Source organism: Hyperolius riggenbachi, chromosome 12, assembly GCF_040937935.1.
Source record: "Hyperolius riggenbachi isolate aHypRig1 chromosome 12, aHypRig1.pri, whole genome shotgun sequence".
Lineage (NCBI taxonomy): Eukaryota > Metazoa > Chordata > Amphibia > Anura > Hyperoliidae > Hyperolius > Hyperolius riggenbachi.
Genome location: NC_090657.1, coordinates 113,685,237 through 113,713,119, shown reverse-complemented (window position 1 = coordinate 113,713,119; position 27,883 = coordinate 113,685,237). Strand labels below are relative to the sequence as shown.

The window sequence follows — 27,883 nt, the reverse complement described above, 5'->3', positions numbered from 1 at the left end:
CTTGTCATTTTTAAGTAGATAAGTAAACATCTTCAGGTTGTCATATCTATTATATATATATATATAGGGGGCTTGCAAAAGTATTTGGCCCCCTTGAAGTTTTCCACATTTTGTCTCATTACTGCCACAAACATGAATCAATTTTATTGGAATTTCACGTGACAAACCAATACAAAGTAGTGTACATGTGAGAAGTGGAACGAAAATTACACATGATTCCAAACAACATTTTTTTAAAAATAAATAATTGCAAAGTGGGGTGTGCATAATTATTTAGCCCTCTGAGTCAATACTTTGTAGAACCACCTTTTGCTGTAATTACAGCTGCCAGTCTTTTAGGGTTTGTCTCTACCAGCTTTGCACATCTAGAGACTGAAATTCTTGCCCATTCTTCTTTGCAAAACAGCTACAGCTCAGTCAGATTAGATAGACAGCATTTGTGAACAGCAGTTTTCAGATCATGCCACAGATTCTCGATTGGATTTAGATCTGGACTTTGACTGGGCCATTCTAACACATAGATATGTTTTGTTTTAAACCATTCCATTGTTGCCCTGGCTTTAAGTTTAGGGTCGTTGTCCTGCTGGAAGGTGAACCTCTGCCCCAGTCTCAAGTCTTTTGCAGACTCCAAGAGGTTTTCTTCCAAGATTGCCCTGTATTTGGCTCCATCCATCTTCCCATCAACTCTGACCAACTTCCCTGTCCCTGCTGAAGAGGAGCACCCCCAGAGCATAATGCTGCCAGCACCATATTTGACAGTGGGGAAGGTGTGTTCAGAGTGATGTGCAATGTTAGTTTTCCACCACACATAGCGTTTTGCATTACCCGAGGCTGATGTTCTGCGCCTCCTGTCTGCCTTGAATGCCAGGAAAGCATCTGGCCCTGATGGCGTGTCACCTGCATGTCTGAAGTCCTGCTCACGTCAGCTGGCCCCTGTCCTCACCTCTATCTTTGCCAGATCCCTCAACGAAGGGAAGGTCCCCACATGCTTCAAGGAATCCATCATCATTCCTGTCCCAAAAAAGCAAGGTGTCTCTGACCTAAATAACTTCAGGCCCGTGGCCCTAACATCAGTGATCATGAAGACCTTTGAAAGAGCGGTCCTGCCTCTGCTCAAGAATGCTACTCTGGACCGACTGGACCCTCTCCAGTTCGCGTACAGAGCAAACAGGTCCACTGATGATGCTATCAACATCTGCCTGGAGTTTATCACTGACCACCTAGACAAGCCGGACTCATACGCTAGAATTCTTCTCCTGGACTTCAGCTCGGCCTTCAATACTATTTGCCCCCGTATTCTGCATGACAATCTCACGGAGCTCAGAGTCCATCCAATTCTTCGCCTCTGGATCTCAGACTTTCTCTCGAACAGGTCCCAGGTTGTTAAGCTGGGTGACATATCCTCCAGACCCAGAGTGACCAACATTGGAGCCCCTCAGGGCTGCGTCCTATCACCATTTCTGTTCTCTCTATACACGAACAACTGCACATCCACAGACGACTCTGTCAAAATCATCAAATTTGCGGATGATACAACAGTTGTTGGCCTTGTTAGTGAGAACGACGAGCGGGCTTATCGCCAGGAGGTAGACAGAATCTGCAGTTGGTGCAAAGAGAATAAACTAGTTCTTAACACAGCCCAAACCGTGGAGATGGTCATTGATTTCAGGAAGTATGCCAGTAACCCCCCCCCCCCCCCTGATACATATCGGGGGCACCGAAGTCGCTAGGGTTCCCAGCGTCCGCCTCCTGGGCACCACCGCGACTCAGAAGAAGGCACAGCAAAGACTCTTCTTTCTTCGCCAACTAAAGAAGTTTGGTATGGCCCAAGAACTCCTGAGGTCCTTCTACTCTGCCACAATCGAGTCAGTCCTATGCTCATCCATCCTGGTCTGGTTCACTAGCTGCTCCACCAGTGACAGATACAAACTCCAGAGGGTCGTCAGCTCAGCGGAGAAGATTATTGGAAAACCTCTTGCCCCTCTAGATCTCATCTACAGCACTAGACTGCGTAACAGAGCAATGAAAATTGTGGGCGACCCCTCTCACCCCGGTCACAGTCTCTACAGCTGACTCAAACTGGGCCGGAGGTTCCGGTCCATCCCTGCTAAGACCACTAGGCGTACGAACACTTTCTTCCCCACGGCCGTCAGACTCTTGAACTCTGCCCACTCCACCAATCCCCCCCTGTAGCCACCTGCGGACTAATATCTAACATCGGCTGCGTCCGTTCTGCTTACTGCTGTGCTTTTGTTCGTACTAGAATTTATCTTCTGTCTCACGGTGCTGCACCTGCTAGACCTGCAATGCTCTACTTCTATTGTTGTACTACTCCAGTTCCGTTTTATTACTCCTGTTTTTCTGTTGCACTACTCCTGTTATTGTTGTATTCTCTTGTCTGTTGTAGTGCTCTTTCTGCGCCAATCAATGTGCCAAATCCAATTCCGGGCATGGCCCCAGTCATGCTTGGCGAAATAAACGAAATAAATAAACGAATTCTGATTCTGATTCTGAATTCTGATTTTGCCAAAAAGTTTAATTTTGGTCTCATCTGACCAAAGCACCTTCTTCCACATGTTTGCTGTGTCCCCCACATGGCTTGTGACAAACTGCAAATGGGACTTCTTATGCTTTTTTGTTAACAATGGCTTTCTTCTTGCCACTCTTCCACAAAGGCCAACTTTGTGCAGTGCATGACTAATAGTTGTCCTATAGACAGATTCCCCCACCTGAGCTGTAGATCTCTGCAGCTCATCCAGAGTCACCATGGACCTCTTGACTGCATTTCTGATCAGCGCTCTCCTTGTTCGGCCTGTGAGTTTAGGTTGACGGCCTTGTCTTGGTAGGTTTAAAGTTGTGCCATACTCCTTCCATTTCTGAATGATCGCTTGAACAGTGCTCCGTGGGATGTTCAAGGCTTTGAAAATATTTTTGTAACCTAAGCTTGCTTTAAATTTCTCAATAACTTTATCCCAGACCTGTCTGGTGTGTTCTTTGGACTTCACAGTGTTGTTGCTCCCAATATTCTCTTAGACAACCTCTGAGGCCGTCACAGAACAGCTGTATTTGTACTGACATTAGATTGCACACAGGTGCACTCTATTTAGTCATTAGCACTCATCAGGCAATGTCTATGGGCAACTGACTGCACTCAGACCAAAGGGGGCTGAATAATTACGCACACCCCACTTTGCAGTTATTGATTTGTAAAAATGTTTGGAATCATGTATGAGAGAGAGAGAGAGATCGGATATCTGATTCAGTTCCGGATTGGAAAATTTTAAACTCAGATATCTGACCCGGATCTCCAAACATTTATATAGCGCTTTTCTCCTGTCAGACTCCAAGCGCTCAAGAGCTGCAGCCACTGGGACGCCCGCTCAGGAGGCCACCCTGTAGTGTTAGGGAGTGACAGTGACAGGGGCTCACCAGATCGGGGACACTTTGGCGCAGTTGGTGAGCTTAAGCGCGTTAAAGCGTAACCAAGAGCCCCTGTCACTGTTTTCCTGTTGTGTGCTGCAGCCCCTCTGTAATTATATATTTGTTATGGAGGTTGGGGACCTCCTGTGCTGCGTGCATGCTTTGCATAGAATTGCATAAAAATTTGGTTTGTGCTGCTCACCCCTTGGTATTTATTTATAACTTCCCCCTGTAAGCCTGCATAACCACGCCCACCTCTAGCACAGTTAAGCATATAAATGAGTGCATTGCACATGTTCAGAGAGTTCATTTGGTAGCTAGTGAAAGGTAAGGTGTTTTTAATTTCCTTTTTTTCCCATTTAGTTGACTGTTGGGTTTTTGGTTTAGTTCCCACTAGACTGCTTATAAAAACTGGCATTTTGCATGGTAGAGTAGGACTCACCAGATCGGGGACACTTTGGCGCAGTTGGTGAGCTTAAGTGCTGTTGTGTGCTGCAGCCCCTCTGTAATTATATATATATATATATATATATATATATATATATATATATATATATATATATATATATATATATATATATATATAATGTCCAAGGGATCAGCAGCTCCACAAGATCGCCCCTATAAATGGGTAATGGTGTGCAAGCAAACAGAGGATTCCCCACGTCCTCAAGGATACAACAAAAGTCCACAGGGTTTGCAGCACACAAACGCTCTTTATTTGAGCCATACAGCAAAAATGATGTAGCAACAGTTTCGGGTGACCACACCCTTTGTCAAGCTAACACATGATAGGAAATCAATGAATACTTATAGCCACCCCTACAGGAAATGACATCACAATTGCCTGGGCAACAGGCTAAACAAAACATTGAAAATAAATGCCCAGTGCATGAATGCATTGCAATAAAGCACACGTATCTGTGCGTGCATACAAACAGTCAGTCCCAATCATATCTTGCAAATCCATGTCGGTGCGATACCAGTAGAGACCTATAAATCACAAAAACAAATGTAAATCAAAATCCCTATTTAAACCTGAAGGAAATAAAGTCCCTAATTTGTTAATCCAAAACACTTCACGTTGTTTTAATTTTGTGATCCTGTCTCCACCTCTCCGTGGTTTTGGTACATGATCAATAATTATGAATTTCAAATCAATATCTCTGCGCCCCATCTCAACACAGTGTCTAGACACAAGAAGTTCACTCCGTGGATGCCTAGCCGAGCTCCTATGTTGTGAAATCCGATTGCGTACTTCCTGCGTCGTTTTGCCAATGTTATATAACCCACAAGGGCATTGCAACAAATATACAACATAGGAGCTCTGGCATGTAAGAAAGTGTTTGATTTTATATTTCTTGCCCGTACGGTGATCTTTAAACCATTGACCCTTAATAAGATGTTGACATTCGCTACAGCAAAGACAGGGATAACAACCAAGCCGGGGAGTACCCAGAAAAGTAGTGTGTTCTCTCTTATCTGGAAGGAGATCTGATTTCAACAATTTCTGACCAATAGTAGAATTTTTGCGGTAAGCTGGAGTGGGGGGAGAGGCAAAATCATTAATCTCTGGGTATGTATCGGCCAGAATATGCCAGTGTCTCCTAATAATAGAAAAAATCTTCCGAGACTGGTCATGAAACTGGCACACAAATGGTATTCTCTGGAGACAGGATCACAAAATTAAAACAACGTGAAGTGTTTTGGATTAACAATTTAGGGACTTTATTTCCTTCAGGTTTAAATAGGGATTTTGATTTACATTTGTTTTTGTGATTTATAGGTCTCTACTGGTATCGCACCGACATGGATTTGCAAGATATGATTGGGACTGACTGTTTGTATGCACGCACAGATAAGTGTGCTTTATTGCAATGCATTCATGCACTGGACATTTATTTACAATGTTTTGTTTAGCCTGTTGCCCAGGCAATTGTGATGTCATTTCCTGTAGGGGTGGCTATAAGTATTCATTGATTTCCTTTCATGTGTTAGCTTGACAAAGGGTGTGGTCACCCGAAACTGTTGCTACATCATTTTTGCTGTTTGGCTCAAATAAAGAGCGTTTGTGTGCTGCAAACCCTGTGGACTTTATATATATATATATATATATATATATATATATATATATATATATATATATATATATAAACAACCTGTAGATGTTTGCTTATCCACTTAAACATGACATGTAATATCAGTAAGGATACAAATTGCATGAAGAATTTGCATGAAACTGTTTCCCAGAAACATATGCCCAAAAGGTAAATAGTGAATCTTGTGTAAAAATGATCTCCGCCCTGGACTGAACACAGGGCAAGGTGTATGGGATGTAAGGGCCTATCAAAAGCATTGGAGAGGTGGGATTATGCCAAAAGATAACGCCCAGTAATCTTTTAAATGAAGGAGAGAGCCGCCGCTCTCATATATCGGGCGATACTAGTGATGACGTAGGTCACGTGTTACTGTCATCACCAACGGAACCCGGAACTGCTCGCGTGTGACAGGGGTGCCGGTGTAGTGTCAGAATGGGCAGCGAAGCAGATTGGGCAGCCTCCCATGCGCAGTAGGAGCCTGTGTCCCATTAAATTACGCAGCCACGTAAAACGTCCTAAATATCTCCGCTTTCACACCACGCACACTCCCGAAATTTTCAGGGGAGGGAGGGGACGCCCAGATCTAGCTCTGTGCCGAATTGCAGCCCCCGAGCCCCGCTGGTTCCCGAGACTGATTGCAGCAAACCTATCTCGGGAACTAGCGGGGCTCGGGGGCTGCAATTCGACACAGAACTAGATCTGGGGGTCCCTTCTCTACCCTGAAAATTTCGGGAGTGTACGTGGTGCGGAAGCGGAGATATTTCAGATAAATAATGTCTAACTTCCCACTGAGCATGCGTGATACTCAGTGAGGAAGGCTGCTTCCGGGCTGCCCATTCTGACATTACACCGGCGTCAGCAGCGTGAAACTGATAGACAGTTGTGCGCAGTGCCCGAGGACAGAGGAAACCAGCCGCACTGAGGAACTGGATGGCCCCAAGAGGTGGTGAGAGCCCTCTAGAGCAAGCAAAGGATTACGCAAAACTGTGTATAAAGTAAAGTACTCCGCTGCTGAGAGACTCATATGTGACATTACTGTTGACACAGAGTTTGACATAGCGAGCAGGAGAAGTCTGGTTACTGACACACACCTTGGATGGGTACCATGTGTACACGGAGGAATTGATATCAACTGGTTGCAATACTAACTCCCAGAAGTTTCATGGACTTCAATGTGTGTGTGGGTGTACATGGTTGAGTGAATGATGCAACTGGCTGTGCTAGGTCAGGCCTGAAATTAACCTGTTGTGGGGATAGGAGGTAAACGTATTTAGCAGGCAATAAAGTTTATATATTTGTTAAAAGAAGACACCTGGTGGATTTGTTGATTTGTTGATTTAACTGGTGAGCAAAAGGTGGCTCCCCATAATGGGGTTGACATAATAATATAATAACCATAGTGCTCAACATAAGTTGTTGTTGTATAGTTGCTTATCTAGCCTGCATATTGTATTGTAATATACTAAAGCTAGTAGGAACAGTTTTATTGGTTTAATGAGTACAATTGTGCACCAAATATTCACTAGAGGCCCTTAGCGACTCCACCTCAGAGGTATTTTTTTATGTGACCAGTATCACTTTTGTGAACAGTAGCCACAGGATGTGTCAGCAGGGTTAACTTTCCTAGGCTGCCAGCTCCCACTGATGTGCTCCACACCGCTCTTTATCTTCCCGACACTTCCTCCTTCACATTGAAAGTTCCTGTTTTTTGAAGGTGGAAGTGTCGGAGAGATGGAGAGTGGCATCAAATGCATTAAAAGGGAGTTGATTGCCTAGATGAGTAAACCTCAGACACAGCCCCCACCCCCTGTGTGCTCTGGGGCACTTTTGCTTTCTGGGAAATTGATTTTGCTCATCTTTTTTTGACCTGTCACATATCTTGTACATGGAATAATATATTTTTTTAAGTCGCTTACCTTGTAGAATTCATGTAGATCTGCACACAGTGTTTGCATGATACCCAAAGAAAACATGTCTACAAAAAAACATAATTCACATAAAATATACAAACATTTACTTGGAAAATAATCAAGAAAACATTAAAATTAAAGGGACCCTGAGCAGTTATCTAAAATGGCCAAATGAACTTACCTGAGGCTTCCTCCAGCCCCTCGTAGTCCATGAGGTCCCCTGGCATCCTCTGGGCTCCCTCCGTTCTTTCCAAAGTGACTTAAGTTGAGGTTGACTAAGTTGTGCGCAAACTGCACATGCGTGGTCCCTCCTCGTGCCTGTTTCACTCATCACCATGAGCATTCTACGCACACACAGGTCATTCTTTCAAGAAACGCATATGCGCAGAGTGCTCAGGGCGATGTGTGTGCGAGCGAGATGGGTGCATGGAGGAACCACGCATGCACAGTTGCGCACAACTTTAGCTGAAGTCGCTGCTCTAAGGCAGCTGCCGTGGAAAGAATAGGGGGAGCCTGGAGGACACCAGGGGCCTTGTGGACTATGAGGGGCTGGGGGAAGCCCCAGGTAAGTTCATTTGGCAATTTAGGTCACTGCTCAGGGTCCCATTAAATTAACTTAAAATTAAATGAGCACACCTAATAAAGTCTGTGTAGTAATGTAATAAAACCTGGTATCAAGCACAGTTCTAGAAAAACATTATGATAGCCTAAGAATGGAGTTCACAGGAGACCTTTACATCAGTTGGAACTTTGATAGCTAAAATTCTCGGTTTAGATTATTTCATTTTTACATTTTCATATTAACAACAATCCAACAAAACAGAAAATGTAAATATGCACAGGCTTTTGTGAAGGACTAGGGGACATGATCTGTGCATGGATGAAAAACGTTTCAGCCACTTGTTTAGGAAAGGGTTCTTTACAGTAAGATAATATGTGGAATGTTCTGCCACATGAAGTAGTTATGGCAAATTCTACATCTGTGTTTAAGGGGGGCTTAGATGCTTTCCTTGCGTTCAAAATCATCCATGGCTATAAGTACTAGGTAATTCCTGGTCGTGTTGATCCAGGGATTTTATCTGAATACCATCTGGAGTAGGGAAGGATTTTTTTCCCTTTTGGGGCTAATTGGACAATGCCTTGTAAGGGTATTTCGCCTTCCTTTGGATAAACAGGCATATGTAAGTGTGCAGGCTAGTGTACTTTATTTTCTAGTTGAATTCGATGGACGTATGTCTTTATTCAACCCAAATAACCATGTAACTATGCATATACGGTATATTGTACATTCACAAAATACTGTATCACTCTCTCCCACAGGGGAGAGCGGACTAAAAAGACTCAGGGCTCGTTTCCACTATTGCGGCGCAGAATCGCCTGGATTCCACCGCTGATGAAATCGCATGTGGATGCAATTCCCCGTGCGTTTTTTGCCGTGAATTTGCATGCGAATTCGCATAGGTGAGGGTTTATGCGATTTTAACCATGTTACTGCCTGTGTGAATTTACATTGGTACCTATGCGATGTCGCAGTAAAAAACGCATGGGGAAACCGCATGCGATTTCCCTATTAAATACATTGCATGCGATTCGCATGCAATTCGCATGCATTCCACTCTCAGGCGAATTCTGCGGCTCTTTTGTGCGTTTTTTCACCGCTGAAAAAAAACGCACCTCAACAACGCTACAGTGGAAACAGGCCCATCCACTTGCATTACATGTGCGAATCCGCATGCGTTGAACGCATGCGGGTTCGCGATAGTGGAAACGAGCCCAAAGAAAAAGGATAAGGCCTCTTGTACATTACATGTGATTCCGATTTTTGGTACTGCATGCTGCGTTTTTCTTCTTATTTTGATAGCATCCAGGGAAAGTTGGAGTTGCAAATCTGTGCAGGGGGCCTCAATCCCTTCTTATACAAACGTTTTAAACCATCTATTTTCAGAGCCTGCAAACACTCAGGTATACAATGCATGCTGTAAATCCTATAAAACCTGTTTCATCACACATCTTGGCCTTTATTCAATTCACGTTTTCTCCCAAGTTTTCTTTCATCATAAAAAAAGAAAAAGAAGAAGAAGATCCCCACCACAGGGTGATAGAAGAAACCCTTTTTATCACATCCTAATATTCATGAGTTGTCTGAAACTCGTACCAAGTCCTCCAGATCTACCATAAATTGCTTGGGGTGTTTTCCCCATTCTCTGAACATAAGCAATCTCGAGAGATCATTCTGAAAAGCTAGGAAAAAGCTTTTGCCATCTATTTAGGAAGGTGTTCTTTAAAGTAAGAGTTGTTAAAAATCTGAAATATTTTACAGAAAGTAGTTATGACAAATTCTAATATCTGCATTTAAAAGAGTTTTGAATAAATTCCCAGCAAAGTTGTTCAAGGAATTTTATCTGACTGCCACCTGGAATCAGGAAGGAATTTTTCCCCTTTAGGCTACTTACACACCAAGACGTTGTGTTTTAGGGGACGTTATGGTTGCATAACGCGCCCCTAACGCAACGCATGGTGGTGCGGGAGAGGACGGTAGAGTGAGCCGCGTTAGGCGGCTCTATCCGCATAAGGTCTCCCAGGGTGGCGCTGATTAGCCGGCGGGACCATGTGATGTGGAGCGAGACACTCCGCACCACGTGGTCCCGCCTGCCAATCAGCGGCCGCCAGTGCAGTGCCTATTAAGTAGCCATGTGCGCGGCATCTTCCCGCCTCCTCTCCGCCCCCACTGAGCATGTGCAAACAGTCTAACGCGGCTAAAGCCGCTAGAACGCACAGCATGCTGCACTTTCACTACAACGTGCAGCGTTACATGTAACGCAACGTGGGCAGTGTGAACAGCCCACTTGTGTTACATTGCTGTGCGTTGGGGGAGCGTTACAGGCTGCACTAACGTGCGCCTGTAACGTCCCTGTGTGGAAGCAGCCTAAAGGTTAATTGGCCCAAGCCTTGTAAGGCTAGGTGCACACTTAGCAGAAATGCTAGCATTGCGGAAAAGCTGCATTTTTTCCGCTAATGGAAGTCTATGGCCAGCAGGAAAAAACGCATATAAAAAAGCATATGCGTTTTCTATGCGTGCGTTTTCAAAAACGCTGGTTTTGTTGCATAGTATTCAAAAACCCATCAAAGAAGCACATAATGAAAATCAATGGAAACTCAATGGTATGCGTTTTTCATGCGTTAAGATGCGTTTTTGCATGCATTTTTGTAAAAAAAAATTGTTTTGTGATGTATTTCTGCTTCCTGCTGTCTTCCTAGTTATTTGCATAAAACACAATTGTAAAACGCATGAAAAGCACATACAAAAAATATGCATTTTGTATATGCGAACCACAAACGCACCAAAAATGCAGTAAAAACGCACCAAAAACGCACACAAAAAAAATTTGCACATGATTTAAAATGCAGCCTTCCATGCTATGTTATGTGTGCACATAACCTCGGGGGGGGGGAGGGGTTGCCGTCCCCTGGATCAGCTGGGTTATGTAATGATGCAGGAGAGAAAGGTGAAAGGTACCCAATGCTTACTTTTATTTTCTTCTGGGTGGACTTGCTTGACAAACAGCAGTTGCAAAGTCTAAGGGCCCTTTTCCACCAGCGCGTTTGCGCTGGCTGAATCGCAAAAACGCAAACCGCTAGCGATTTTACAATCGCTACGGTTTGCTTTTTAACATAGGAATCGCGGTAGGTAATTTCCACTACCGCGATTCGTTTTTTACTTGATCGCGATCGCGCCGCGGAGCGACTTTTGCCGCGATTTTGCTATGCAGTGCATAGCATAGCAAAATCGCGGCCGCGAACGTCGGGGAATCGGCGGTAATTGCGATTCAGCAATCGCTAGCGTTCAGCGTGAACGCTAGCGATTGCTAGTGGAAAAGGGCCTTAAGGGCCCGTTTCCATTACATGTGGTGCGATGCGGCTTCATAGGCAAGGCAATGGAACAGTTTCCATTGCGGGCATTGCTTGCAGAGCAGTGCGGATCGATCCGAGAATATGCAGCATGCGATGCAGAAGTGACGCGGATAGCAGCGGAAGTGATGTGATGCAGCTACGTAGCCGTACTCGCATCAATTCCTAGTGGAAACGGGCCATTACTGACAAAATAGTTCGCAAGTGTGTAGGAAGTGCTGGTATCTTACTATTTTGGCAGATAAACTGCTGTTCAGGAAATGCTGTTGAAAACAAAGAAAACCATGAGAATCCCTTATGAGGAGATGGACTGGCCCAAAACCTGTCGGTTCTGTCAGATTTTAACTGCCTACTTTTTTGGCAAAAGTGGTCCTTTAAGATCTCTTACATTTTTTAATCCTCCAAGGATTATGGTGTAGGAGGTAAAAACTAGGGTAATCTGGAGGGGCTCATATCTGTTAATTTCACAATGTACCTCCTAGCCCCTGCTAAAAAAGACCTGATATTTTGGCATCCCCAGAAAATGCGCAGAAGTTTGCCTTTTTCCTTCTGACATCTTTATAACATAAAATGTATGCTAACCTGTATGCTAACCAACGCTTGAAGCCTTTAAAATCAAATAGATGAACTTGAGTTGCTGATGAGACAGGGGCGTAACTAGAAGTCCCCGGGCACCCCTGCAAGAATTTGAGCGGAAAGGGCCCGCTCATGGCCATTTTAGGGAAGCAGGAGGGGTTGCAGCATGAGAGGAGAGCTTGGTGGCATGTCGGAGGGGGATGCCCCCCACCCCCTCACCTCGGGCTCTCCCCTCTGCGCTCCCCTCCTGCATCTATGTAAATGTCAGCAGCAGCGGCGGCAGCAGCTATAATTACCTCCATTCACCACCGGAGGTCACCGATCTGCAAGGGCTTCACATTACTTTCACATTACTTCCTGTTTTAACAGGAACTAATGTGAAGCCCTTGCAGATCGGCAACCTCCGTGGTGGATGGAGGTAATTATAGCTGCCGCAGCCACTGCTGCCACTTAGTTAGATGCAGGAGGGGAGCGCGGAGGGGGGGGGGGGATCGTCCCCCCTCCCCACCCAAGTGCTACCAAGCTCTCCCCTCATGCTGTGACCCCTCCAGCCTCCCAAAATGACCATGAGCGGCCCCGGGCCCCCTTGCGGGGGCAGGGGCTGCTTCCCCTGTTGTTACGCCAGTGTGATAAGAAATAAAGACTGTGATATTGTAAGAGTAACAGAGAGGTGGATGGATGGATTTATATGGGTAAGTAATCATAAGTGATGGATGAACATAAATTTTTGTGTTCACGAACACGTTTGCAAATTTTCTACAAACGTTTGCGAACCGACTGCTTGCATTGAGTTCCCTAGACTTTAATGGACAGGTGAACTTCAAAACTTTCAGAGCATCTTTGCAGCCACAATTTCTTTAGACAAATGTGTAAAAAGTGTACCAAAACGCAGACAGTGGCATGGAAGAGAAGGATCAACTGTGACATAGTTGTAAAAAAAATACATATTTTGCGCGAACGCATTTTTTAATGGTTATTTTTAAAGTTTAAAGCCCCCTTACGTGCTAGAAACACCACATTTGCAGGGTATGTTAAGGAGGACAATGGAAACAAGAGTAAGATATTTTTGCAAAAAGACCTTGTAGTTTTTGAGAAAATCGTTGGTTGGTTGGAAAATGTTAAGGTTAAAGGAAAATACTATATTTTAATGCTGTAAAATGACAGATAATGTATTAACATGTATATAAATGCATTTATTTATTTTTTATGGTTAGAGTGGGATATAAAAAAAATAACATGGAGTCCCCCCTCCTGAGCCTCTTTATCCCTTGCACTTCATGCAGGCTGGGATAGCCAAAATGCAGTGCGGGGCTTTGCACCCTGAGCTATACCAGCCCGCATGTTCCATGGTACAGGGGGCTCTGAAAGCAAGGGGCGGCCAAGCCTCCCCCTCTCCCCCAGAGCATTGTGCAATCTATGGACAAGGGGCTCTTCCCTACCTCCGATGCCAGGGTAGGAGGCCAGGGGCCGTTGAGCCCTGTGGCGGAAGGGTTCATGGTGGCATCTGGGAGTCCCCTGTAAGAAGCAGACCCAAACATTCCAGCCACCTCCCCAGGAGAGATGAGTTACCCATTTCCACAAAGGGATAAATAAAATAAAAACATAACTGCAAAAAAAGTATTTCAATATTCTAAATTAACCATGAATACTTGCCTTTCAAAAAAATGTTCACATGCCAATATCCTCAGGAATGTTCCATGACAATATCTTCTGTTAACATGATTGAAGATCTCCAGGCACCCGCTGCCACACTTGCCCCTCCCCGCTGCAGCTCTAGCTATACTAAGTAATGCTAGAGCATAAGAATTCTTTAAATTTCCTTCCAAGGCTCCCCATTGGTCTATTAACTTGTTGGGCATTCTGATCATGGTTTTTTATACCTAATTTTTTTTAATCATGTAGCTAGCCTAGCACTAGCTACATGATACCCCCCTCCCTTCCGATTCCCACCCACCCTTCCGATCGCCGCCGGCGCCTATGCCCGTCAGGAAATCCCGTTCAGAACGGGATTTCCTTGTGGGCTTTCCTCGTCGCCATGGCGACGAACGGAATGACGTTATCGGCGTCGTGATGTCATAGGGAGTCCCGATCCACCCCTCAGCGCTGCCTGGCACTGATTGGCCAGGCTGCGCACGGGGTCTGGGGGGGTCCTATTACACAGCGGGTAGCGGCTGATTGGCAGCGAGCGGCGGCGATCGGAGAAACACGCAGCTAACAAAGTGCTAGCTGCGTGTTTCAAAAAAAAAATATTCAAATCGTCCCAGCAGGGCCTGAGTGGTGGCCTCCGGCGTCTCTGGACGAGCCTAGCTCGTCCAGAACGCTAGGGAGGACCAATGGGAATCTTCCTGTTAATAGGCCGATTGGGAGCCCTGGACGGAAATTTAAAGATGCTGTTGAGCTCTGCTATACAGTGGGATGCAAAAGTTTGGGCAACCTTGTTAATTATCATGATTTTCCTGTATGAATCGTTGGTTGTTACGATAAAAAATGTCAGTTAAATATATCATAAAGGAGACACACACAGTTATATTTGAGAAGTGAAATTAAGTCCATTGGATTTCCAGAAAGTGTGCAATAATTGTTTAAATAAAATTAGGCAGGTGCATAAATTTGGGCATTGTAGTCATTTTATTGATTCCAAAACCTTTAGAACTAATTATTGGAACTCAAATTGGTTTGGTAAGCTCAGTGACCCCTGACCTACATACACAGGTGAATCCAATTATGAGAAAGAGAATATAAGGGTATCAATTGCAAGTTTCCCTCCTCTTTTAATTTTTTCTGAAGAGTAGCAACATGGGGGTCTCAAAACAACTCTCAAATTACCTGAAGACAAAGATTGTTCACCATCATGGTTTAGGGGAAGGATACAGAAAGCTGTCTCAGAGATTTCAGCTGTCTGTTTCCACAGTTAGGAACATATTGAGGAAATGGAAGACCACAGGCTCAGTTCAAGTTAAGGCTGAGGAAGATCAAGAAAAATCTCGGATAAACAGATGCAATGAATGGTGAGAACAGTCAACCCACAGTCAACCCACAGACCAAAGACCTACAACGTCATCTTGCTGCAGATAGAGTCACTGTGCATCGTTCAACCATTCGGCGCAATTTACGCAAGGAGATGCTGTATCCAAGAGTGATGCAGAGGAAGCCTTTTCTCCATCCACAGCACAAACAGGGAAAAACAGCTGCTACCTACAGTAAAATATGGTGGTGGTTCCATCATGCTGTGGGGCTGTGGGGCCAGTGCAGGGACTGTGAATCTTGTCAAAGTTGAGGGACGCATGGATTCCTCTTAGTATCAGCAGATTCTGGAGACCAATGTCCAGGAATCAGTGACAAAGCTGAAGCTGCACTGGGGCTGGATCTTTTAACAAGACAACGACCCTAAACACTGCTCAAAATCCACAAAGGCATTCACGCAGAGGAACAAGTATAACATTCTGGAAAGGCCATCTCAGTCCCCAGACCTGAATATAATTGAAAATCTGTGGTGTGAGTTAAAGAGAGCTGTCCATATTCAACCAAAATCCAGACTCTCATTGGAACCTACAGGAAGTGTTTAGAGGCTGTAATTTCTGCAAAAGGAGGATCTACTAAATATTGATTTTATTTCTTTTTTGTGGTGCCCAAATTTATGCACCTCAAAGTATAAATCAATTTAGGAAACAGCGCTTCAAAAGTCCAGTCCCTCAGGCGTCAGGCCTTAATAAATCTTCACAATAGTAGATATGCAATTCATAGGAGAGGGCGAGTAGTAGATTAGTATCACTCCCCCCCAAAGCAAAACGACTCACCAGATGAAGCGGCCTGAACGGGCCCGTCTGCGCTTTAGGGGTATGGGCCACCCCTCAGCCTCTCCTGGCAAATCTCCTCCGCTACGTCCCCCAGACGTGCAGTGGCAGGAAACTGAACTTTGAACTTTGTGCTCCCCAAGCTTGAATATCTGGACAACCCTGGTTTCCTGCCACTGCACTTCTGGGGGACGTAGCTGAGGAGATTTGCCAGGAGAGGCTGAGGGGTGGCCCATACCCCTAAAGCGCAGACGGGCCCGTTCAGGCCGCTCCATCTGGTGAGTCGTTTTGCTTTGGGGGGGAGTGGTACTAATCTACTACTCGCCCTCTCCTATGAATTGCATATCTACTATTGTGAAGATTTATTAAGGCCTGACGCCTGAGGGACTGGACTTTTAAAGCGCTGTTTCCTAACTTGATTTATACTTTGAACTGCCTAATTAGGCTAGCGCTCCGCCAAACTTTGCTGGTGTTAATCCAGTCCCTATCTGCTCTAACGGGCTTTTTTACTGTTGTTTTACAACGTTTTGTATTGTATCATTAATATTTGTGAGCGCTTTTATATGTTTTGTATATTTCAAATTTATGCACCTGCCAAATTTTGTTTAAACAATTATTGCACCCTTTCTGTAAATCCAATAAACTTCATTTCACTTTTCAAATATCACTGTGTGTGTCTTCTATATGATATATTTAACTGACATTTTTTATCATAACAACCAACTATTTATACAAGAAAATCATGACGATCAACAAGGTTGCCTAAAACTTTCGCATCCCACTGTACTTAGTATATCTAGAGTGCCGTCCCTGCGGGGCTCTTGCTCTCCTCCCTGTCCACTGTACCTATTGTGCCCACCCACGCCGGCACCCTGGAGCCCCCACAGCAGCTGATATCAGGGTGTTTCTAGCACATACAGGGCATAGGTGGACTGGCCTGGGGGGATGGGGGGCGGTTCCCCCCCCCCGGGCCGCCTACTGCCTCTGTGTTTTGGGCCACTGGCTGGATGTCTCGCAAAAGAGGAAAGGGACGACTTATTTCCTCTTTCCCTCTCTTAAAAGGTCCCCTCCTGCGTCCTGGTCAGTAGATAGGCTGCAGTTATTAGTCCCACCAGCAGCTGGCCCGACAGAGGATCAGCTGAGCGGCCAGTGTGACCAGTACTGCAGGCAATACACATCACTGCTCTTCTTCCTGCTAGATGTGGCGCCCCGCGCCCTGTCTTAGAGGCGATTTTAAAGTGTGTCATCAGTGACTTCACAGGTGAATGAAGAGAGAGCAGCGGGGAGCATCTCTAAAACACATATAGAAGGCAACGGAGACAGGACAGTGTAAGTTGTAAACTCCGGAGATTAGATTGATTGCCAGTAGGACTTTCTGACCTCCCTTATCTTTTGTTCTGACAGTGTGTGTGTCTCTTCTTCCCAGGCCCCCCTCCTCCCCTGCTTTCTCCTCTCTCCCAAAGGTTATGGCTTCTTTCATCAGCATTTGTAAAAACAAAACAGAGGACACCAAGAGCCCAATAGTGCAATATTGTAAGCTCAATATGTCAAAGGTTCTTATACTCACAAAGGTGGGTTACCATCAGGCAACCACTTGACAGGCAGGTGGGGAGTATTAGTACCTGACCCCACTCAGGTATAAAAGTCACTCTCTGTAGACAGGAAAATGGGGAAAGAACCCCTCCACCAGGGCAGTGCTGGGCCGAAATTACGCATTAGCGTAATTACGCATCGTAATTCACTACAATTGCACCGTAAGCGTTGCGTGTAAGGTTACGGTATTATGCGTAATTAATTACGCGTAGACCGTAGGTTACGTTATTACGCGTAACAAATTACGCGTAAGACAGTAAACTCCCATTGAAATTACACAGTCTGCCGTAATTGCGTAATATTACGCTCCCGTATAATATAAAAAAGCCGCCGACTTTAAGGGTCAATAGCAAAGCCCCCTTAAGTGCTAAGAGCCTCAAATTTGGAGAATATATTAAGGAGATCAGAAGGAACCCCATTGGTCTGCTAAGGACCAATGGGGCTCCTTGGAGCCCAAATACAAAGATGCTTTCGAGAGCTCTGAGCTATATAGCTCAGAGCTCTGTCGGGTTTAGGACGCTAAGTCCTCGCCGGCTCCGCTGCCCTCCCCGCCTCTCCCACATGTCACCTATATACATGCTGGCACCCATGGGTGCCAGCATGTATATGGGTGACAGGTGTGGGCGGAGTGGACGGCGGGAGCCGGCGGGGACTTAGAGTGTATGCGGCGGCCGGCGGGTGAACGGCGAGTGACGTCGGGTGCGGTGGTGTTACAAAGTAACAAAGTTGTTACATTGTAACAACTTTGTTACATTGTAACTGATTAGTATATTTCCGAGGATATTGCGTGGGAACTGGCTTTTAAAAGGACAGGTAAGTATTAATGGTTAATTAAGAATATTAAAGGACTTTTTTCGTGGTTATGTTTTTTGTTCAATTAAAATACTTTTTCTATGTGTTTGTGTGTTTATTTACTTTTAACTCTTAAAGGAAATGGGTAAGGGGTACAAGTACCTCTATACTCATTTCTCCTGGGAGGGGGGGTGGGCATCTGGGGGACCCCTTTTTAAAGGGGACTCCCAGATGCCACCATGAACCCCCCCCCAGGAAATCGCGGCCTCCACCTCCACCCCGAGGTGGAGAAGAGCCCCTTGTCCTTGGATTGGACAAGGGCTCGGAGGGGGAGGGGAAAGCTTGGCTGCCCCTCCCCTTCCGAGACCCCCCAATCCATGGACCATGCGGGCTGGTATAGTCAGGGTGCGGAGCCCCACGCGGCCGGTGCCCCGCATTCTGGCTATCCCAGTCTGCATGGGGGACAAGGGGTTAAAGAGGTCTGGGAGGGGGGACCCCACGTCGTTTTTTTTTAATATTTCCCACACTCAGAACGAAGTAAGTAAAACTCTTCCCACTTGGGGGAATCTATGAAAATAAAACACTATTGTTACCTGTGCAAAAAAAAACTGACATTTTCCGCATTTAAAAGACATTTTTGCCCTTGAAACTTAAAAATCGATTTTCTCAAAAACTATAAGGTCTTTTTGAAAAAAAAAATTTCCTCTTATTCCCACTGATCAACTTAATATACCCTGTGAATTTGGTGTTCCTAAATTTTAAGCAGGCTTTGCTATTAACCGTTAAAGTCGGCGGGTTTTTAAATGTATATATTTTTCCTTTGAAACTTTAACATCGATTTTCTCAAAAACTATAAGGTCTTTTTGAAAAAAAAAAATTTCCTCTTATTCCTTCTGATCTCCTTAATATATTCTTCAAATTTGAGGCTCTTAGCAATTAAGGGGGCTTTGCTATTAACACTTAAAGTCGGCGGCTACCTAACATTGATCCATGCGTCAACTTTTCCGCTTGGCAGCATGACCTTACGCATTAATTGCTAGTAGGATTTTACGCGTAAGCCTATAACTTAACAACCTGAATTACGGTATTCTTACGCGTAATTGCGTAAGGTCTATGCGTAATTACAGACATGTACCGTAATTGAATGTCTACGCCGTAAGCGTAATTCCGTAATGCGTAATAGCGTAAAATTACGCGTAATGATCCGTAAGCGTAGCTTTTTCCATTACGCCCAGCACTGCACCAGGGGTGGACTTAATCGTGCTCACACGCTTTATGGACCTGAACCAGTTTTATATGCTCCTGTACTGCCTGATGAAGCAGGACTGTTGACCGCAAAACGCATTGCGATTTTATGGAGCTGTGAATAAATTGTATATTTTTTACTCTGCATTTGAATATATGTCCACTACCAGAGGGAGGTAAGTCCACCTCGACTTCCCTCTTTTTATCATTTTTAGAACATTGTTTTACTCTGCTTGGCGCCTCTGTTCTTTTATCAGCATGTCCTTCCCGAATGGGACAGAGATGGCTGCAGTCCTGTGTGATCTCTGCTGTAACTGTTTCTCTTTTCCTCATGCTCTCTGTCTTCTTCTGTCTCCCTCACCATGCCCCCCATCTTTTCATTTCTCTTTCCCACATTCCTGTCCCTCTTGTCTAATTTTCATATATCTGTCCCTCCTTGCCTTGCTGTGCTGGATAGTCAGAAAGTATGACCCTCCAGCATAACACCCTTCCTCTTACTATCTATCCTCATTGATTTTCCTCCCACTTGCCAGTAAGCTTCACTAAGCTGCTGTCCTAACATACCAATACCGCTCTGCTTAACTTCTGACAGCTACAGACCATTTATTTTACCTCCGCTACTCATTAAGCTAAAGACTTCATAAGTGTCATATATGTTGTGATTTATGTTTTCGCTAGTTATAGAGATAGATATGCTGGAATGTTTATAGAGATGTATATGCTGGAATGTTGGCTTATATGGTTTTATGTGTTTCACACAAGGCAGCTGACCTATGCAATTTTTTTTTTTATAACGGTAGTAAGCATAGTGGAAATGTTGTGCTTCCTAGTAAGATTATGGGAAACTGTTTTTGCTGGGAACAGTGTGTGTGCCTTTGAGATGAGTATTTCCAACCAAAGACATACACATTAAATACTTATCCCTATACCCTCTGCACCATGGTTTTCACACTCAAACATGGTGCTAAAACCCATTTGTTTCTCGTTATTATGCATTATGCATTATCATTCATTACTATACTTCTCTCAGCATTTTGTATTGTGTTATGTTTTAATGTATATTCTTACCTTCTCCATCATTTTTATCTTTAATATTTTCATGTGGATTGATTTTGTACATGAGTTGTTCATTTTATGATATCAGTCCTGAGCATTGCTGTTTGAATTTTTTTCAAGGCACTTTTTGTTTGACCTGATGAAGCGGTTTTCACCGTGAAATGCGTTGTTTTATGTGCATAATAAATTTGAATTACTTTTAAACATCCTACTCTCGGAAGTACTCATTAAAGGTAAGACTGCCTTACCTTTCTTTTGGCAACACACTCTAAACATTTTTACCACCCTTGGGCACCTTCTAACTCCCTTCAATTTGGGAAATCTGATCATTTTTTCTCAATCGAGAAAAGTTATTTATATTTTTCTGGGAAACTGATTGTTTTTGTAACAAAAAAGATTTGATTACTCTCTTTGAATCTACAAAGAATCTATTGCCCTAAACGTATGTGTTCTTACTGCAGCCAATAACATTGCACAGTAAGTCATGGTTGACATTTTTGTTTCAAACTCTCAAACAAACTCCTAATTTTTGACACTTTCAGTGAAGTCTGCAGTGGTTGTATAGTGTGCTGGATGAAGAAACATCTTTGATGTAGGAGAGCAGCTTTTGCATCCTGGCTGTAGCCAGCACCTCTTTGGTAAGTCATTTTTTGGGCCAGACAGAAGAAAAGCACTATGTATGTTTGCATTTCATCTAACTCTAATCACTATTGCATTACCACCAGCTCTCCTTCATATATGTTTATTGCACAGGAAACTGCAATAACCAATTTAAAGAGAACTGAGATGGGGTTAATGGCAGTATTTATACTTACCTCTGTAGGCTCCCTCGCTGTCCTCTCTGGCAGCTCCATTTAATTGTAATTGTATTCTGGTCAGCCGCACTCTTCTATGCATGCACGGGCTGCCAATGCGCACCACCAGTCGCGTTCTGCGCATGTCGACAACTGGCCGCAACTGGCCAGAATACTGGGAGCTATTACAATTGAATGGAACCTCCATAGAGGACAATGAGGGTGCCTTTGGACCTCATGGGGCTGAAGGAAACCCCTGGTAAGTATATATACTGCCATTATCCCCATCTCAGGAACCCTTTAAGCCACGAGTGCACTTACTAGCTTCCTTACCTATAGTCCTACTGCTAGAGTGCTTAATACCGCAATGTGCATTGCAGATATGCATGCCACAAGTTAGCAGGGGTAGCTAGTTTCTGGAATGAACAGCATTTAAAGTGGCCTTCTAGATACATTATGGCATTCCAAACCTATAATCGACATTCCAGAACTAAAAAGTTGACTAATTTCAGGATCATAGCCAGGGCCGGCCTTGACACACTGAGAAAAACATGACTTTGGTACTTTTCCCAGGTCTTTAACCCCCACACTGGGTCATTAAAGGATACCAACATAAGAGTGACAAACAGGCATATTGGGGCATAGTCACTAAATAGCGGTAAGCTACCATGCATATAAAGAGCGCAACAACTTCAGTGGGGAGAAAGTGAGGCTACTGAGGATTCTGAGGGTAAATGGGGAGGGCATTTTCTAGGCTTAATAGCTCTCAGGGCAAAGTTAGAAAAGTTCTTTCCCCCGCAGACACACTGCCAGGGGTGATACCCAGTGTCAGAAATCCACTCCCCTCTCCCAGTAGTTGGTAGCCAGAAGTAGCCCCCTGTACATGTAGTTAGATGTCTCCCCCTCCGCAGTATAGATATCTGGAGGAGTCTGTACTATTGGGTAGCCAGAGAGGGCCTCCCCAGCATAGTTCGTCAGGGAGGGCACCCCCAGTATAAAGTGGCAAGAGAGAGTTCACCCAGTATAGGTATCCAGTGTGCCCCCAGTATAGATATCCAGATTGCCCCCCAGAATAGGTAGTTGCCATCCAGTATAGGTAGCGATAGAGGGCACTCCCAGTATTAGGTAAGCAGAGAGGGTGCCTCCAGTATAAGTAGCCAGAGAGCCTCCACATAGATAGCCAGAGAGCACCCCCAGTCTACATAGCCAGAGAGCATCCCCAGTCTACATAGCCAGACAGCATCCCCATTCTACATAGCCAAAGATCCCCCAGTATAGGTAGCCAGAGGAACCCCACTGTATAGATAGCCAGAAAGCCCTCCAGTATAGGTAGCCAGAGAGCACCCCTAATGTAGGTAGCGAGAGAGCCACCGTATAGGAAGCCAGGGAACGCCACATATAGATAGACATAGAGTGTGTGCCCCCCCCCCCCTTATAAGTAGCCAGAGAGCATCCCAGGGTAGGAGGCCAGAGAGCCCCCCAGTATATGTGGTGAGAGAGAGCCATCAGTATATGTGGAAGGAGAGCCCCCTTCCCACAATGCAGCAGTGGAGGAGTGAATTAACTAACCTCTCTAGGATCGCAGTCAGCTGCACACTAGCATATGCCTATGGGGGCAGAGCTTTGTGGCGGGTTGGAAGCAGAGCTTAGTGCAGCGATTTGGGGATGGAGCTTCATGGCAGCTCCTGCGCCCCTTTAGAAAGGAACAAGTGACCACTCAGGGTGCTCAGGGCAAAGGCTGGCCCTGATTATAGCAAAAGAACAAAGTACATTGCAAACAAAATAATATTTTACTTATTTTCAAGAAGTGCATAAAAAAAACTGAAACAGACGTCACCTGAACAATGACAAAGAGGGCCTGTATGACAGGTTGCATAATTTTCATTGGTGTTAAACAGTCCTTGAAATCAGATGTGTGTGCGATTTTAAAAGATGTCATGATAAGGGTGCCGATGCCAAATAGGATGATTCCTCCTGTAAGGATAACAGAAGAAATTATCAAATTAATATGAAAGTCTCCTGAACATAATTGTAGCATTTTATCAGCAGCTAACCATGCTTTGTGTACACAATTCTCTTCCTTGCACACAGCAGTTCTTTGATTGATAATATATTTTAGTAGTAGTAATTTTGTAAATATTTTATGTCTTTTCCTGGGACAACACTGAAGATATGACATTTCTGTACAATGTAAGGGCCTATTCACACTAAAGGGGAAAACGCTGCATTTAATGGAACGTAGTTAAACGAAAAAATGGATGGTAAAACATCCTATGTCATCAATAGGATACATTTACACTGTCAAATACACTGTAATGCAAATGCATGACACAAGCACCGGACCGCAAATTAAAAATACCCACCCGATGCAGCCACAACACTAGAGTTGCCCCGAACGGTTCAGCCGCGAACTAATTCGCGCGCACATCACTGGTTCGCGTTCGCGTCGAATCGTGAACTTTATGGCGAGTTCGACCCGCCCCTATACTACATCATTGGGATAAACTTTGTCCCTCTACATCACAGTCAGCAGACACATGACAGCCAATCAGGCTGCACTCCCTCCTGGAGCCCCCCTTTATATAAGGCAGCAGCGTCGGCCATGATCTCACTCTGTCTGCTGCTGTAGTAGTGAGAGAAGGGAGAAGTTGCTGCAGAGACATAGGGAAAGATTAGTTAGGCTCTTGTTAGGCTTGTTAGCTTGCTCCTTGCTGACACTTATTGCTAAAAAGCACCACCAAAATAGCTGATGTGTTTTTTTTTTTGTGTGTGTGGCCCACTGACACTTGCATATACAGCCCTGTCTGTCACAGCTGGCCCTTGCTAATTGCTATACTGTCCCAGGCCCATCACATTCAGTACCTACTTTTTCACTGCACCTGTGTGTGTGTCTGCACATATTATACAAGAAGTCAGAACCTTTCTGCACATTTGTAATATCACTCCGTGCATACCCTTTGTCACACACCGCCTAGTGGCCAGACTGCACAATGCCTTTCAATTGGTTTCAGCACACAGACCATCCAATCTCGTGGACGCAATCGATGAGCTGTAACCGCTGGAATTTGGCAGCAGAAAGACCAGAGGGAGGAGTGCGATCAGTTTATCACAAAATACTAGGCTGCCACCACCTCTTTTTGATGGGAAGAAAAGCCCCAATCCGCCTGATACTAATACCTGCAAAGAGAACGGTTAAAACACACCTTGTTCTGACTAATAACAACAATTCTCAGTAGTGATCTTCAGAAGCTAGAATTCTTTCTGTGTGGCTGAATAGCAGTGGCAGCTGAGCAAATAAATGACTTTTAGAAGTCTTTTATTATCAATGCAATATAAATAATTAATACATACAGAAAATCATTAAAATCAACAATTATGGAGACAATAGTAGCGCAGTATAAAAATAAAAAGGGAAGAAAATACGAATACTTTGTTTCAGGTGAAACTATGTCCTTTCTGGGAAAACACGTGAAGTTCTTTTGTTTCCAGAGCAAAGTTCAAACAAGAATGGCCGTTGCTCAGTCCTCAGAGAAACAGCATGCCTTTGTGACGATGGAATGTGGAGGACTCCTCCTCTCTGCCTGAAGCTTGGTTTTATTGAAGCTAGTTTTGGGGGTGGGACCAAGGATGCCCTCATCTGGTTTTACAACCAATCACAGTCCATGTGCTCGGAGAGAGATTTAGGTTTAAACTTATAAAATGCTGTAATTCAACAATGGGAAATGCCATATGTGTGCGGATGACAGATTCATACTCTTCAGAATATGACAATTCCTATAACATCAAACTTGATCAGGGTAACAGGTTCTAACATGAAGCAGCTGATTACCTCGGGGACTGGGTATGTCCGTGACACCAATTTAATATTGCAATATTCACCAGATTTAGACCAGCAGAATTATGTAACTTTCATACCTCTCATATAAACGGTATTCCTTAAAGAGGCTAAAATCATACACTACATTTAGGTTTAATGCTGATGTGATGGCTTGTCTGTGGGACTTTAGTTTCTGAAAAGGCCCCCTGCCATGTTTATTCTGGCCATAAAAGAAGTCAGCAACACTTTGCCATTTGGGCTTGCTGGTCCCTGAAGGAACTCCTTTTGAACCAGGTAATTAAAACAAACATGCCTTCACTGGTCAATAAACATACTTCATGAAAATAGTTCTGCTAGCAGCTGTGAAAGCCAGAGACCCCAGGCTCACAGTCTGTTGTACATAAACATACAATTTTTATCTGGCACGTCAACAAAAATCGGTGCAGCAAACCGATTGTGATGGTGTTTTCTTTTCTCACGGCTCTTGCGTGACACCTTTCACTGCACCTGTGTAACAGCACACAGTTTTGTATACCAGCCACTGTATACCTGTTCACTGTACCTACCTGTGTGTGTGACAGCTGCACATTTGTAATACCAGTCCGTGCATACCTTTCACTGCACCTGTGTAACAGCGCGCAGTTTTATATACCAGTCACTGCATACCTGCTCACTGCACCTATATGACCACACATTGTTGTACCAGCAGTCACCTTTTCACTGCACCTGTGTGACCACACATTGTTGTACCAGTAGTCACCTTTTCACTGCACCTGTGTGACCGCACATTGTTGTACCAGCAGTCACTGCAACCTTTTCACTGCACCTATTTAACCGCACATTGTTGCACCAGCAATCATCTTTTCACTTCACCTGTGTAACCGCACATAGTATTAGTCAAGTCAGTGCATACCTTTCACTTCATCCCCCCCAATATGGACAAAACAAGAAGCAGAGGCAGGCCACCCGGCAGGTTTGTTCGAGGTTGAGGTGGCGTGATTTCTCAGCCCGACCATATGGGTTTGAAATCTGCCATCGCCTCCACTCTCGCCATGGTGCGCACCAGTCCAGCACGGCCGTCACTATACAAACAGCTGTTTACGGTGCATTACACAGTGAGTTTAGTCTGTCAGTGTGAAGCAGTACACTAATTACCTGATTGATGTATACACATGCAAGATGTTTTAAAGCACTTTAGGCCTCTAATTTAGCAATACAATGTGATTTCTGCCCTTAAACCCTGTTGTGTATCAAATCCATATTTTTCCCCAAGACTTTTCGGCATGTATCCCACTCCGCCATGCCCCCCTACAGGTGTTAGACCCCTTGAAACATCTTACCATCACTTTTGTGACCACAATTAGTGTTTGTAGTTTTGAAAGTTCGCCTGCCCATTGAAGTCTATGGCGGGTCGAAAAGTTCGCAAACTTTTTTCGCATGTTCACGTTCGAGGTTCGCAAACCTAAAATCGGAGGTTCGAGACAACTCTAAACAATATAAAATGTCAACCGCACTTTCAAAAGCAACACAAATCTATGAGAATGGACAGTGTCCACCCCCACTAGGCTTCCTGCCACAATCAAAACGCTCACCATGTCTGATGGAAATTCTCCTAAAACAAAGAAAATTCTCATTGATTCATGTGGACCAATGATAATCCTCCCTGTTACTAGGTAGGATTCATATGTTTATTTGTTAAGAATTTAACAGGAAGCCCCATGCTTCCTGTTCTCTGGGAGAGTGGCAGATGAGTGGCAAAGAGCAAGAACAGTGCGGATTACGAGACAACTGCTAGAAGGGCAGACGGAAGAACATCTCGGTGGTGATGCAAACGCAGCGGCCAGTGTAAACAATGCCAGCACATCCGCTCACATCCTTTGCGGATGCCCTTACCGCACCATTTACACTGCATTTGCGCTATAGTGAGAACCCGGCCTAAAGTAGTCATTGTACAGCTTGTATAGTGCAATTTTTTGTCCCATCAAAATAAGTCAACACACAGCCATTAATGTCTATGCACCTGAAGTGAGTACACCCCTAATTGAAGAATGTCTGTAGGCTAGACACACTTGCTTTTGCCTCCTCACCTGATTACTACCACATACGTTCGACCCCATTTGAACCAAGTAAGTTAAGCTTGGTATCATCAAACCACAGGACATAGTTCCAGTAATCCATGTCCTTAGTCTGCTTGTCTTCAGCAAACTGTGGGTTTTATTGCAATGCTGAAAACACTAAAACAGTGAGGAACATAAGTATTTGATCACCCTGAGATTTTGCAAGTTCTCCCACTGAGAAAACATGTAGGGGTCTGAAATTCATATTGTAGGTGCATTCCCACTGTGAGAGACAGCATTTAAAAACAAACAAAAATCAGGAACTCACATTGTATGATTTTTAAAGAATGTATTTGTAAGTATTTATACTGTAAGTATTTGAGTACCTGGCAATCAGCAAAAATTCTGGTTCTCAAAGACCTGTTACTCTGCCTTTAAAAATTCCACCTCTACTCTACTCCACTCATTAATCTAAATTAGTAGCACCTGTCTGAGCTCTTTAAAGACACCTGTCCACCCCACAGTCAGTCAGACTCCAACTACTACCATGGTCAAGACCAAAGAACTGTTGGGGCAATTGTTAGAAAAAAGGAAGAGGCTAAAGATGACTGTCAATCTCCCTCGGACTGGGACATGCAAGATCTAACCTCTGGGGTATCACTGATGATAAGAAAGGTGAGGAATCAAGTCATCACATGTCCAGGCCCGTCTGACATTTGCCAATGACCATCTGGATGATCCAGAGGAGGCATATGAGAAAGTCATGTGGTCAGATGAGACCAAAGTAGAACTTTTTGGTTAAACTCCACTCGCCGTGTTTG

At 44.4% G+C, this 27,883-nt stretch overlaps 1 protein-coding gene across 1 annotated transcript in view; it reads right to left on the bottom strand.

The window, feature by feature from the left end:
- The window catches only part of LOC137542195 (uncharacterized), a 438,126-nt gene that overhangs the window by 366,456 nt on the left and 43,787 nt on the right, over positions 1–27,883 (bottom strand). The window contains exons 2-3 of the mRNA XM_068263924.1: positions 23,026–23,162; positions 7,436–7,494 (exon numbers count right to left, since the gene is read on the bottom strand). Coding sequence (XP_068120025.1) covers positions 7,436–7,494; positions 23,026–23,162 — 196 coding nt within the window. The remainder of the gene's footprint in view (positions 1–7,435; positions 7,495–23,025; positions 23,163–27,883) is intronic.